The sequence below is a fragment of the Lithobates pipiens genome, unplaced genomic scaffold (assembly GCF_037356315.1).
Source record: "Lithobates pipiens isolate NorthernLeopardFrog02 unplaced genomic scaffold, aLitPip1_a1.2 Scaffold_16, whole genome shotgun sequence".
NCBI lineage: Eukaryota > Metazoa > Chordata > Amphibia > Anura > Ranidae > Lithobates > Lithobates pipiens.
The window spans coordinates 394,239,988-394,255,304 of record NW_027507748.1 but is presented as its reverse complement, the minus strand read 5'-3'; the positions used below and the strand labels follow the sequence as shown (position 1 = coordinate 394,255,304).

Genomic DNA, 15,317 nt, shown 5'->3' with positions numbered 1-15,317 from the left:
TTTTTCATTTGTTCTCTTTGTATTTCAATAAATATTTATTTAGCACCCTCCTAGGGAGGTGCTAGAAGAGAGTATTGTTTTTTTATCTTTCTGCTTACCAGAAAGATGGTCAGGCAAAACTTAGAGTGCTCTCTGCCTACAGGGGAGTAGGATCTATTGATTAGGTCTGCTCCTTGTACTCACGTGCAGCTCAGCTTCTGACTGTCTCCCACTGGTCCAATAGGGAGGCATATTGGACAGTGGGAGGGGATATGACAAGTGAGCTCACAGGTTTGTTACAGCCCTGGTAATTGGCAGAAGGAAAGTGCTGCATTGCATTGTGGGATACTGTACAAAAAGCCAGAGTGCATGTGCTTGGGGTGAGTTCAGCCAGGGAATAGAGCTCAGGAGGGAGAGGCGGCTATGCAGCCTTCGGTGGTCAACCCAAGGGCCGAGAGAGAGAGAGAGAAGCTGAACCCAGAGGTCCTGCAGAGCTGACTGGAAGGGAGACACCAGAAAGGATCTGATTCTGCCTACTGTGAGTACAGATCTGTGTCTTTGGGGTCTGTCGAGTAAGGACCGCCTCCATCAGCTAGAAGTGTCAGTAGATGGGTGTCAGTAAAGGGGATGCTAGAGAGCGTCCTGAAGATAATTTAATGCATCAAGTCTGCTGCTAGTGAGAGCAAGAAGACTTAATTCTTCCATACATGTGGCTGTATGGTCAAAAGAAGTGTGTCTGCTTCTACAGATAATCCGGTAATGCCAATTGAGAGTTGTCCTCATCTATTGTGAATAGTTCTAGTTGGAGTAACCCACTCATCCCTTCTCCCATCCAGGTTCCAAATAGAATACAAAAACCCAAATACCCGGGACTGGTCTTTGAGTAATCAACAAATGGGAGTAAGAGCAGAACAAGTAGGAGCTCTCAGCAACCAAATGGGAACACATAGTAACATAGTGGAAAATCCTCAGCAAGGACCCCTAGCAACGTAGTGGGAGCCCTTTGCACCTACGTGGGAAATCTTCTGCACCTAAGTGGGAAACCCTCTGCATTAAGTGGGAAACCCTCTGCATTAAGTGGGAAACCCTCTGCATTAAGTGGGAAACCCTCTGCATTAAGTGGGAAACCCTCTGCATTAAGTGGGAAACCCTCTGCATTAAGTGGGAAACCCTCTGCATTAAGTGGGGAACCCTCTGCACCTAAGTTGGACTGATCGTAATCAAATATTACACTATAAGAGTTTTCACCCCCATGGGTTGTTTAAGTCTCTACCTCGGAGCCAGCTGTATAGGGTTAAAAGAATTGTTAGTGATCCACAACAATGTGAAGTAATAAGAGGTTATCGAGTTTCATTAGTTAAAAGGGAAAGTACACATTTAGCAGATAATAGGCATCACTAAAGAAATAATAGGAGCATTCCATTTTTGTCACAGTATCATCCATATTCACTTCATATCCATAACATCCTTAAGAAACATTGAGGTTTATTAAGAGAGAATTATCTGAATATTAGTGAATTCCAAGCTCCCCCTTATCCTTATATAGAAAAAGGTCAAACTAAAGGGATTGATTGGTAAGATCTGACAAATATACCCCTCCTAGCCCATTAGTAACTTTTTTAGGATCCCGTAATACAGCGTCATACCCATGTCTATTGTGTATACAATGTAACTCCATGATAAAAAGGCAAGCATATATCCCATCCACATTTGGGGTATGATATTAAAATCAAAGGTTATTACACTTGCCAATCGTCATATGTAATATATGCAATAAAATGTCCATATGGGTTACTTTACATAGGAGATACTGTTCAGAAGGTTAAAGATTGGATAGCAAGGTACAAATATTCAATCAGTGAAAAATTGGTACAGTTGCTTTTAGCGAGACTTTTTTTGGCGAAAGGACATTTGATTTCCCAATTAAAATTCATGGTGCTGGAGGGAATAATAAGAATAGGAGGGTTAGCAACTGAGAATTTATTTTTAAAAAAGCGAGAGGTATATTGGATTCATTTTCTTGATACTATTGCACCTAAGAAGAAGGGTGCAAGCTTGTGAGCCCGAAATGTAATGAACTTGCACATCATGTAATGTTTGTTTGAACTTTCATTCAATAAAGACATTTTAAGTGCAGTGATCCTCTGGACTTTTTCTTTTATATTACATATATATTCACTGAGCAAAATTATAAACGCAACACTTTTGTGTTTGCCCCTATTCATCTTGAGCTGAACTCAAAGATCTATGACTTTTTCTATGTACGCAAAAGGCCTATTTCTCTCAAATATTGTTCACAAATCTGTCCAAATCTGTGTTAGTGAGCACTTCTCCTTTGCCAAAATAAACCATCCACTCACAGGTGTGGCATATCCAGATGCTGATTAGACAGCATGATCATTGCACAGGTGTGCCTCAGGCTGGCCACAATAAAAGACCACTCTAAAATGGGAAGTTTTATCACAGAGCATGATGCCACATATGTCGCACGTTTTGAGGGAGCGTGCCATTGGCATGCTGACTGCAGGAATGTCCACCAGAGCTGTTGCCCTTGAATTGAATGTTCATTTCTCTACCATAATTTGGCAGTACATCCAACTGGCCTCACAACCACAGACCACGTGTAACCACACCAGGACCTCCACATCCAGCATCTTCACCTCCAAGATCGTCTGAGACAAGCCACCTGGACAGCTGCTGCAACAATCGGTTTGCATAACCAAAGAATTTCTGTACAAACTGTCAGAAACCATCTCAGGAAAGCTCATCTACATGCTCGTCGTCCTCATTGGGGTCTCAACTTGACTGTAGTTCATCGTCGTAACAGGGCAGATGGCAGATGGCAGACAGCGTGTATGGCATTGTGTGAGTGAGCTGTTTGCTGATGTCAAGGTTGTGGATCGAGTGACCCATGGTGGAGGTGGGGTTATGGTATGGGCAGGTGTATACTATGAACAATGAACACAGGTGCATTTTATTGATGGCATTTTGAATGCACAGAGATACCGTGATGAGAGCCTGAGGCCCACTGTTGTGCCATTTATCCACGACCATCACCTCATGTTGCAGCATGATAATGCACAGCCCCATGTTGCAAGGATCTGTACACAATTCCTGGAAGCTGAATACATCCCAGTTCTTGCATGGCCAACATACTCACCGGACATGTCACCCATTGAGCATGTTTGGGATGCTCTGGATCGGCGTATTCGACAGCGTGTTTCAGTTCCTGCCAATATCCAGCAACTTTGCACAGCCATTGAAGAGGATTGGACCGACATTCACAGGCCACAATCAACAACCTGATCAACTCTATGTGAAGGAGATGTGCTGTACTACATGAGGCAAATGGGGGTCACACCAGATACTGACTGGTTTTCAAACCCCCCAACCACCCAATACAGTAAAACTGCACATTTTAGAGTGGCCTTTTATTGTGGCCAGCCTAAGGCTCACCTGTGAGATAATCATGCTGTCTAATCAGCATCTTGATATGCCACACCTGTGAGGTGGATGGATTATCTTAGCAAAGGAGAAGTGCTCACTAACACAGATTTAGACAGATTTGTTAACAGTATTTGAGAGAAATAGGCCTTTTGCGTACATTGAAAAAGTCATAGATCTTTGAGTTCAGCTCATGATGAATAGGGGCAAACACAAAAGTGTTGCATTTATAATTTTGCTCAGTGTATATATAGAAAAATATATTTAATCATTTTAGCTGCTTGCCTATAGATTTACTTATTTACTTTGCTTTACTTCTGACTCAATGATGGGTTTTTCGAGACTGCTTAAATTATCTTGTTATGTGTTTCAAACAAATGTTTTAACAAATTATACATATACTGGTCACTGCTACTGGTTAACTCTATTAAATATAAAAAAGTGAAGAAAAAAAAAGAATATGCATGTCAACTCAATTATGCAATGCATGTGTCAACAAGCACTAGACACAATGCAGTATATATATCATTATACAGTTCTTTTTTTTTTCTATCTTCATCACTGAAATCTTTTTTTTTTTTTTTCAGTTTATACACTACATCTGTTGCTCTGATCTACTGATCATGTCCTTACAAACTAGAGAAAAACCCAACAGAACAATGTGGTAACAGAGAATAAAAATAATCACATAACAGTGCTTGTGAATACTATCTAAGGGGGCATACTTCTGTTTCATCATTAATTCAGTAGTGGAGTAGCTCCTGCTGGAATCTCGACAGGTGAAAATGTCAAGGTTTGCTGTGCACCATGATGCTGTGAGCCCACTAATGAGCTTGTAATTATTTGTAACAATGCTGAAGCTGTTATAGAGATCAGTGCAGATGTAGGAAGTAGAAAATTCAATATAATCAGTGCTCTCATCCATGCTCCAAGTGAACAAGCTCATTCCATCTCTCAGAATCTGCAGAAAGAAAGCAACCACTGTGAAATTGATCTACTTATGAAATGGGAAAATAAATTTAGGAGTAAAATAGCTCATAAATAGCTTAGTGTTCAACCAATGATTATTTACTTCAACGCATAGAAAGGAGTATGCTAGTTAAAAGTTAGATTCTGGGAAACTACATGTCAAAGCCTGTCTCGCCAAACATTTTTATAACATAAAAAAAAATAAAAAGTAAATAGAAGTACCTCTGAGATCTTTAACAGTTTTTTTTCAAATAGCGCCATCTGCTGGGATGAGATTGACTTCATAACTTCATTATACTTTGAGACTACTGTTTCCAGACGGGTAGACAGCATTTTCAGCCTGTTTGTTTCCATGTTGCTTACAAGAGATCCAACTTGTTCAGGGAGCTATAAAATTACATAATTCTGTTTATGTATAAGCTAGCTGTTTGACAAAATAAAATAATCCTAAACAGCAGTTTAAAGTTACATTTCAGTAATACAGGCAGTTCCCATGTTACAAACAAGATAGGTTATGTAGGTTTGTTCTTAAGTTGAGTCTGTATGTAAGTTGAAACAGGTAAATTTATTAAGTGTAAACCAGCAAAAGAAAATATTGTTATGTTTCTTGGATAGCATAGGGAAGGGTTAACGTCCCTGTAACGTTTGTTTTGCTGTCTGGGCCCCTGTTCAGAAGATTTCACCTCACTTTCTGTTACTGTGACAATTGGATTTGGAAATTTTGGGTTGTTGTGGAAACAAGGATTGGTGATAAAGCTTCAGTTGAGACACCTTTTTTCCCACGATAGCGCTTATTTGAGTGGATTTCCCTTCCTAGGGGTAGATTTCCGCACTTCCTGTTGTCTCCCTCCATTTGTAAGTATCAGTTGTTTGTGAGTCGGATATTTGTAGCTCGGGGATTGCCTGCAATTGTTTTAATCTAGAATGCAGAAAAATGTGTACCATATATACTGTATAAGTATATATATTTCACAAAAGTGAGTACACCCCTCACATTTTTGTAAAAATTTTATTATATCGTTTCATGTAACAACACTGAAGAAATTACACTTTGCTGTAAAGTAGTGAGTGTACAGCTTGTATAACAGTGTCAATTTTCTGTCCCCTCAAAATAACTCAACACACAGCCATTAATATTTAAACCACTGGCAACAAAAGTGAGTACACCCCAAATCGAAAATGTCCAAATTGGGCCCAATTTTCCCTCCTGGGTGTCATGTGACTCATTTTTGTTACAAGGTCTCAGGTGTGAATGGGGAGGAGGTGTGTTAAATTTGGTGTTATCGCTCTCACTCTCTCATACTGGTCACTGGAAGTTCAACATGGCACCTTATGGCAAAGAACTCTGAGGATCTGAAAAAAAGAATTGTTGCTCTACATAAAGCTGGCCTAGGCTATAAAAATATTGCCAAGACCCTGAAACCTGAGCTACAGCTGAGTTCACATGCTCAGTGTCATACCTAGAGGTTGTCTTTGGGAAATAGACGTATGAGCGCTGCCAGCATTGCTGCAGAGGTTGAAGAAGTGGGGGGTCAGCCTGTCAGTGCTGAGATCATATGCCGCACACTGCATCAAATTGGTCTGCATGGCTGTCATCCCAGAAGGAAGCTACTTCTAAAGATGATGCACAAAAAAGTCTGCAAACAGTTTGCTGAAGACAAGCATACTAAGGACATGGATTACTGGAACCATGTCCTGTGGTCTGATGACACCGAGATAAATTTATTTGGTTCAGATGGTGTCAAGCGTGTGTGGCAGCAACCAGGTGAGGAGTGCAAAGACAAGTGTGTCTTGTCCACAGTCAAGCATGGTGGTGGAAGTGTCATGAGTGCTGCCAGCACTGGGGAGCTACAGTGCATTGAGGGAACCATGAATGCCAACATGTACTGTGACATACTGAAGCAGAGCATGATCTCCTCCCTTCAAAGACTGGGCCGCAGGGCAGTATTCCAACATGATAATGACCCCAAACATACCTCCAAGACAACCACTGCCTTGCTAAAGAAGCTGTGGGTAAAGGTTATGGACTGGCCAAGCATATCTCCAGACCTAAACCTTATTGAGCATCTGTGGGGCATCCTCAAACAGAAGGTGGAGGAGCGCAAAGGTCTCATGGAAGAGTGAAAGCTGTCTCTGGTTGCAACCTGTGAAGCTCTGGTGAACTCCATGCCCAAGAGGGTTAAGGCAGTGCTGGAAAATAATGATGGCTCACAAAATATTGACACTTTGGGCCCAATTTGGACATTTTCACTTAGGGGTGTACTCCCTTTTGTTACCACTGGTTTAGACATTAATGGCTGTGTGTTGAGTTATTTTGAGGGGACAGCAAATGTACACTGTTATACAAGCTGTACACTCACTACTTTACATTGTAGCAAAGTGTAATTTCTTCAGTGTTGTCACATGAAAAGATAATAAAATATTTACAAACTTGTGAGGGGTGTACTCACTTTTGTGAGATACTGTATAGATAGATAGATAGATAGATAGATAGATAGATGATATTTAGTTATAAATGGTACAAAGTTGGCTGAGTCAGCCTCTAGCCCCTGGTTTCCTACACATCCTGAATACTCCTACAGTGAGACCCCTCCTCTCTGACATAACTGATGACTCTGTTAGGTGTGTGTTCACCAGGGGTATGGTGTTTTACCGCTTACTATGTTTGTTCCAGCTCCTCCTGTTGCATTGTTCATGATATAAAACTAGTTTAAAAAAAACAAACAGGGAGATTAGGGAAGAGAGAACCCCTCAGAATAGCCAATGTAGGAGTGAAGATTAGAGAATTGAAAGTGATTGTAAAGTCTAATTTTTTTTTTGGGGGGGGGGGGATAACAAACATGTTATACTTACCTGCTCTGTGCAGTGGTTTTGCACAGGGCAGCCTGGATCCTCCTCTTCTCATGTCCCTTATTGGTGCTCCTGGCCCCTCCCTCCTGTTGAGTGCCCCACAGCAAGCAGCTTGCTATGGGGGCACCCGAACAGCTCCATGTATCCATTCAGACACAGAGCTGTGACCCGGCCCACCCCTTTCTCTTCTCATTGGCTAACTGACTTTGATTGACAGTAGCAGGAGCCAATGGCACAGCACTGCTGTCTCAGCCAATGAGGAGGGGAGTCCCGGGTGGCCGAGACATTCCTACAACATCACTGGATCTAGAGGGGGCTCAGGTAAGTATTAGAGGGGCCGAGGGGGGCTGCTGCACATAGAAAGCATTAAAATAAAAAACCTTCTGCCTTTACAAATACTTTAAGTTCAGATATTTCACCAATAGAGTTCCATAAAGATGTAAGAAACTGTTCACACATGAGAATGGATTTACAGAGCTCTATGGGCTAGCTATAATTGTAAGTGTCACCCGCACGCCCCACACAGAGGAATGTCCTGCTGCGTGAAATAGGTGATTGGACTTTACCTTCCAGTTCCTCGTCTGTGTTCATTTCTCGGGGATGGGACAAGGCAACTCTGGGTGCAAGTCACACATGTGCCAATTTAGCCTTATACGCATATACAGTGGTGTGAAAAAGTGTTTGCCCCCTTCCTCATTTCCTGTTCCTTTGCATGTTTGTCACACTTAAGTGTTTCGGAACATCAAACCAATTTAAACAATAGTCAAGGACAACACAAGTAAACACAAAATGCAATTTGTAAATGAAGGTGTTTATTATTAAAGGTGAAAAAAAATCCAAACCATCATGGCCCTGTGTGAAAAAGTGATTGCCCCCTAAACCTAATAACTGGTTGGGCCACCCTTAGCAGCAACAACTGCAACCAAGCGTTTGCGATAACTTGCAATGAGGCTTTTACAGCGTCCTGGAGGAATTTTGGCCCACTCATCTTTGCAGAATTGTCCTAATTCAGTTACATTAGAGGGTTTTCGAGCATGAACGGCCTTTTTAAGGTCATACCACAACATCTCAATAGGATTCAGGTCAGGACTTTGGCTAGGCCACTCCAAAGTCTTCATTTTGTTTTTCTTCAGCCATTCGGTGGTGGACTTGCTGGTGTGTTTAGGATCATTGTCCTGCTACAGAACCCAAGTTCGTTTCAGCTTGAGTACACGAACAGATGGTCGGACATTCTCCTTCAGGATCTCTTGGTAGACAGCAGAATTCATAGTTCCTTTTATCACGGCAAGTCTTCCAGGTCCTGAAGCAGCAAAACAGCCCCAGACCATCACACTACCACCACCATATTTTACTGTTGGTATAATGTTCTTTTTATGAAATGCAGTGTTCCTTCTACGCCAGATATACTTGGACACACACCTTCCAAAGAGTTCCACTTTTGTCTCATCGGTCCACAGAATGTTGTCCCAAAAGTCTTGGGGATCATCAAGATGTGTTGTGGAGAAATTGAGACGAGCTTTGATGTTCTTTTTGCTCAGCAGTGGTTTTCTCCTTGGAACTCTGCCATGCAGGCCATTTTTGCCCAGTCTTTTCCTGATGGTGGAGGCATGAACGCTGACCTTAACTGAGGCAAGTGAGGCCTGCAGTTCCTTGGACGTTGTTGTGGGGTCTTTTGTGACCTCTTGGATGAGTCGTCGCTGCGCTCTTGGGGTAATTTTGGGCGGCCGGCCACTCCTGGGAAGGTTCACCACTGTTCCATGTCTTCGCCATTTGTGGATAATGGCTCTCACTGTGGTTCGCTGGATTCCCAAAGCTTTGGAAATGGCTTTATAACCCTTTCCAGACTGATAGATCTCAATTACTTTCTTTCTCAATTGTTCCTGAATTTCTTTGGGTCTCGGCATGATGTGTAGCTTTTAAGGATCTTCTGGTGGACCTTACTGTGTCAAGCAGCTCCTATTTAAGTGATGCCTTGATTGTGAACAGGTGTGGCAATAATCAGGCCTGGGTGTGGCTAGAGAAATTGAACTCAGGTGTGGACAACCACAGTTATAGTATGTTTTAACAAGGGGGGCAATCACTTTTTCACACAGGGCCATGATGGTTTGGATTTTTTTTCACCTTTAATAATAAACACCTTCATTTACAAATTGCATTTTGTGTTTACTTGTGTTGTCCTTGACTATTGTTTAAATTGGTTTGATGTTCCGAAACACTTAAGTGTGACAAACATGCAAAGGAACAGGAAATGAGGAAGGGGGCAAACACTTTTTCACACCACTGTACAAGCGGACTTGAAACACCCGGACAGCTATAATTTTTCCCGTTTAAGGACTAAATAAACCCCCCCCCCTCCCCGTTGGGTAGTTAATAAAACGCATCTGGAAGGAACATGCAGGATGCTATGCATCTGCATGACACTTTACTTCTATTTAAACCAGCCTGCAGACATATCCATATTCTGAAGCGATACGTACCCTGATCTTCGAGTATACATCTCATTAGATCATTGTATCAATATATAATTTCACCCCTGATGAAAGTTCTGAGATAGCAGCAACTGGAAACGCGTCGGGTGTGGGTGATATAGGAAGAGTATCTTAATTATTAATTAATTAAATTTCTGTTCTGTTTATGCGATTGTCCATTTGTTAATACACCATGGGGACATGTTTTAGTTTAGATGCCCCTCTGGTGGTACTATGTAATTTTTGTAACTATTAATAAAAATTTTGTATATTTCTGTGAACTTCTGTCTGGTGTTGATGGTCATTCAAAAACCCACCCATTTAGGGGGAATTTTTCTTTGTAAAGTTTAATAGGGATGGGACCACCTCACCGTAATTTGACCCATTGGTAGTTCCTTTCTCTGTTTATGAGTTAGCTATAATTGAGCATAGCACTGACTTCCTACCTTGTTGTGTTGTTTATCCCACTGTAAATTCAGACTGATCTGTTTCATAAGGAATTAGTCACTGGGATGAGTTACTAAATGAGTTTTAATGTATTAATTTCAGCTTGCGCTTAACAGCCTAGTGAAAAGGGCATTTTATCAACATCGCTTATATGACTAAATACCAGATTTATAACCAGCGGGTAGGAATATTTGAAAGGACTACTCTTACTGTAGATAAAACTAGAAAGCTGTAACAAGGGGCCGATGTCTGTGTAATATTATAGTTTGAAGGGGAAATACATCTAAGCACTTCTGTATACATTCTCCTTAATAATTAACACTTTTACCTTCATTGTGAAAGGTGGTTTTGAGAAGTATTCTGCTTCTCGTAGATATACCAGCAGATCTATGTTCAGATTAATCTCTATTGTGCATAGATATACTCCAGAATCATGCATTGACGCAGTCTTCTAAAATACAGCAAAAGAAGATAAAACATAAAAAGTAATATAAACAAAAATAAACACATGCGGCATAAGACTTCTTTCACACAAGATGGATCCGTGATGATCCGCCCCATGGACATCCACTTGTTCAGCTGGGATTGCTCCGCACAACTGTCTGAGGGATGACGTTTTTATTACTTCCACGGGACAGGAAATAAAAAGTGATTCTCCTAAGCACTTTGAGTCCCCAGGGTATAAAAGCGCTATAGAAATACAAATTTAATTAAACATTCTCACCAACATGACAGAGGGCAAAAAAAAAAGCCTGACAGGTGTTATAGCCATTCCCTACTCTATCTAGAACTAGAACAAAAGCTTGGGCTTTGGATATATTTTAGTATGATCCACCATCCAGTATGATACACCATCCATTTTCCTCCAAGGGTGTCCTGTCCTCTCTAGCATCAGAAAAGCTCCAGATCCCAATGTGATCCTCTCCCCAGCTTGACCAGCTAGCGTATGTGGCTCAGTAGTAGGCAGAAGGGCATTCACTTTTCTTGCACAGATATTTGAAAGCATCGGTTACATTTTTTTCAAGAAAATAAAGCATGACATAATAGGTGTCCAACCATTGAAAGCCACGCTAAAATCAGATACATCACTAAGATATGTAAAATCACTTTACTTCATTTCCACTGGGCAAAATATGAAAAACCAATCAAGTGAAAACTGTATGTTAAAGAATGAACTTACAAGCAAAGGAAGCTTTAGGGAATCGCTGATTTCTTTGTTCACAGCTGAAACCCATGATGTCACCATACTAGTCTCAAACCTGTTATGTCCATTTGAAAAACATAGTAAATTACACAGTTTAGATACATTGTATAAGAAGATCATTATTTTAAGAAACAGTACTGAATTAATAATTTACAGATACATGAATCTTCCAATCTGCACAACTTCATTAGATGGCATATAGGAAATGAGTCAACCTTTTTTCACCAAGACCCCCATAGACATGCTCAGTTGCATAAGCCCACATTTCTACATTAAGCTCAGGAAGAACGGTAGATTGTATGTATATGCTGGGATGTTAGAAAATGCAATAAATCATCTGACCGAAGACAATTTCATGGCTTTAAGTCAAATAAACATCACTGGTTTCTTGGAAGATTAAATGAGTGTACAAGTCACACACCTTTATCCAATGCCTATTATTTCCCCTAAGCTAGGTCAAAAGGTCTAGAGCACCTTTCTGTGTATCATAAATTCCAGGCTGTTCATTCATTTTTCTGTGACAACCAACATATACTGAGACATGGATACTCTAAAATAACATCTGAGTAACATGCTGTCTAATAACAGTTTGTGCACCTTTCCAGCTCTTCTGATATCTCAGTATAGATTTGTCTCAGTTCCCAGCCCATGTCTCCTTCAAGAGTGATAGGTGATACTCTCTTCAGATTTACCATAGGACCCTAGAAAGAAAGATACAATTATGAATTCACTTAGGTGTACATTTCATATTAATGGCTGTCAGTGACAATCACTTTGACAGCATTATATTTAAAAAAAAAAATGAAACTTACAGAAATCCTTGCTCGAAGTCCCTTTATCCATAAAATATTGCTGATTGTAGGAGTCAAATTAATATGCAATGGTGGATTATGTGCCATTTCTAGATACATAGTCTTTACTTGATTAAGTTCTTCCACAAACATGGTATACAATTGGAGATCCTTATCCTTCAGGTGGTCCTAAAAAATATACAGAAAAACATGTCAATGCTAGCAAAAACGTATTTTCCAATTATTCAATAATTATTTTGAAATAGAAAAAAAACTAAATTAATTAACAAATTAATTTAATGTTCACTCAGTAGAAATGTAATAAATTATAAATTTAAATTTAAATAAATATTATAAAGCTGCAGAAAGAGAGAGCATTGGCCACTAGAAAGCAAATCCTATACTGGTCTGCACCAAACATCCCAGATGTAAGCAGATCATTCTACAGTAGATTTGTCAAGCTGACGCTAATCACCAGTTTCATTCAAAACAGCAGGGAGAAACATTCATTTAAAAGCTACACAAATGGGCTGATGAGATCCTTGAAGTAGCACATCTTCCATTCAGACCACATCAAATCTGAGACAGTGTATGATGGCCTTGAAACTAGTCCTATAGTCAAAGTGGCATTTCTCTATAGACAATCTGGGCAAACTTAACCACTACAAGGGGTACAGTACCTACATTTTAGAGATAATTATTCACACAAGGATTGTACCGCGTGTCTGTACGGTGCAATTTGAGACATTCATTTTGTATGGCTCAAATCCTACCACATTTGCAGGACCCTTTTTTTTTTTTTTTGCCACACCAGAATCTGATCACATGGGTGTACACACCCATGCATTCCAATTCAGACAATAGCACTGCATTTTGCAAGCAGTTTCAGTGTGTTGTTAATATAACATTTACTGTTGTACAAAGAGGATTTCGATTTTGTGGGTATTTCAGAGACCTGGTTCAACAGCTCTCATGATTGGCTGGCAAACATTGAAGGGTATTCCCTTTATCACAGGGATAGAGAGGGTAAAAAGGGGGAGGGGTATGCCTATATATCAGGAATAATGTACAAGTGAATGACAGAGATGACATCAATAAGGGAGCTAGGGAGGAGGTGGAATCGTTATGGGTAGAGCTTCAAAGGGATGAAGCTGAGGGGAAAAGAATACTGGGAGTATGCTAAAGGCCCCCTAACTCGAGAGAGGAAGAGGAGACAGATCTCCTATCACAATTTGGATTAGCAGCAAAGATGGGAAGTGTTATCATAATGGGGGATTTTAACCACTTCAGCAATGGAAAATTTTACCCCCTTCCTGACCAGAGCAATTTTTGTGATTCGACACTGCATCGCTTTAACTGACAATTGCACGTTGTGCGGCATTGTACCCAAACAAAATTTACGTCCTTTTTTCCCACAAACAGAGCTTTCTTTTGGTGGTATTTGATCACCTCTGCAGTTTTTAATTTTTGCACTATAAACAAAAAAAGAGTGAACATTTTGAAAAAAAAACACATTATTTTTTACTTTTTGCTATAATAAATATCCCCCACAAATATATAAAATAAACTATTTTTTTTCCTCAGTATAGGCTGATATGTATTCTTCTACATATTTTTGGTAAAAAAAAAATATATATATATATATATATATATATGTATATATATATATATATATATATATATATATATATATATATATATATATATATATATATATATATATAAAAAATCGCAATAAGTGTATATTGATTTGTTTGTGCAAATTTATAGCGTCTACAATATAGAGGAAAGCTTTATGGCATTTTATTACAAATTTTTTTTTTTAGTAATGGCAGCGATCTGCAATTTTTATCGGGACTGCAACATTATGGCAGACAGATCGGACACTTTTGACACTATTTTGGGACCATTGTCATCTATACAGCGATCAGTGCTATAAAAATGCATTGATTACTGCATTGATTACTGTGTAAATGGCACTGGCAGTGAAGGGGTTAACCACTAGGGGGCGATGAAGGGATTAAATGTGTCCTAGGGAGTGATTCTAACTGTAGGGGGAGGGGCTACAACACACATTACAGCGATCACTGCTCTCGATGACAGAGAGCAGTGATCTTTGTCCTGTCACTAGGCAGAACAGGGAAATGCTTTGTTTACAAATGCATCTCCCCATCTACATCTGACACAATCGCAGGCACTTGACGGACATCAAGTCCGTGGGACCTGCATTCACGGTCAACGCTGCTCGCGCGCCCCACAGAGCAGATTCTTAAAGGGGACATAGCTGTATGCCCTTTTGCCCACCAGTGCCATTATGCCAACGTAAATCGGCGTGCACTGGTCAGGAAGCAGTTAATTATCCAGACAGACTGGGCGGAGGGCACCACGCATTCGTCTAAGGCTCGCCAGTCCCTAAATGTCTTGTAGGACAATTTCATGGGTCAGATGGTAGAAGCACCAACTAGAAACAAAGCTTTACGAGATCTACTGATTACCAATACAGACCTGATCACGGATGTGGAAATACGGGGGGGGGGGGCAATTTAGGAAACAGCGATCACAGGTCAATTGGCTTCCTGGATGGCTTAACTCTAATATAAAAATGCATGTAAAAGCAAAGGAGAAGGCCTTCAAAAAATACAAGGCTGAGGAATCATTATCAGCATTCAGACTTTACAAAAATGCAACAAGAAATGTAAGGGTGCAATTAGGGCAGCTAAGATAGAACACCAAAGACACATAGCGGAGGAGAGCGAAAAAAAAATCCCAATAAATTCTTTAAGTATATAAACAGTCCTTATTGGCCCCATAAAGAATGAGGAAGCACGTCTGGTTACAAAGGATGGGGAGATGGCGAAAGTAGTGAATTTATTCTTCTCCTCAGTCTTCACGAGGGAATCGGGGGGCTTCAGTAACCAAAACTGCAATGTTTATCCTCATGACACATCACAGGAAGCACCCTCATGGCTAACAGAAATAGACTTGGAAAACTTAACTTTATTAAATTACCGGGACCAGATGGCTTGCACCTGAGAGTACTTAGGGAAAACTCAGTCAAGTAATTGCCAGACCATTGTTCCTAATTTTTTCTGGTAGTCTACTGACTGGAATGGTACCAGCTGATTTAACCCCCGCTATTGGCCAAAAAAGGGCTAAAACCGCAGT

General features: G+C 40.3%; 1 protein-coding gene across 1 annotated transcript in view; it reads right to left on the bottom strand.

Moving 5' to 3' along the window:
* The window catches only part of LOC143983065 (uncharacterized), a 695,051-nt gene that overhangs the window by 632,609 nt on the left and 47,125 nt on the right, over nt 1-15,317 (bottom strand). Inside the window, exons 13-18 of the mRNA XM_077482312.1 lie at nt 12,174-12,341; nt 11,959-12,062; nt 11,338-11,416; nt 10,486-10,608; nt 4,615-4,779; nt 4,149-4,384 (exon numbers count right to left, since the gene is read on the bottom strand). Coding sequence (XP_077338438.1) covers nt 4,149-4,384; nt 4,615-4,779; nt 10,486-10,608; nt 11,338-11,416; nt 11,959-12,062; nt 12,174-12,341 — 875 coding nt within the window. The remainder of the gene's footprint in view (nt 1-4,148; nt 4,385-4,614; nt 4,780-10,485; nt 10,609-11,337; nt 11,417-11,958; nt 12,063-12,173; nt 12,342-15,317) is intronic.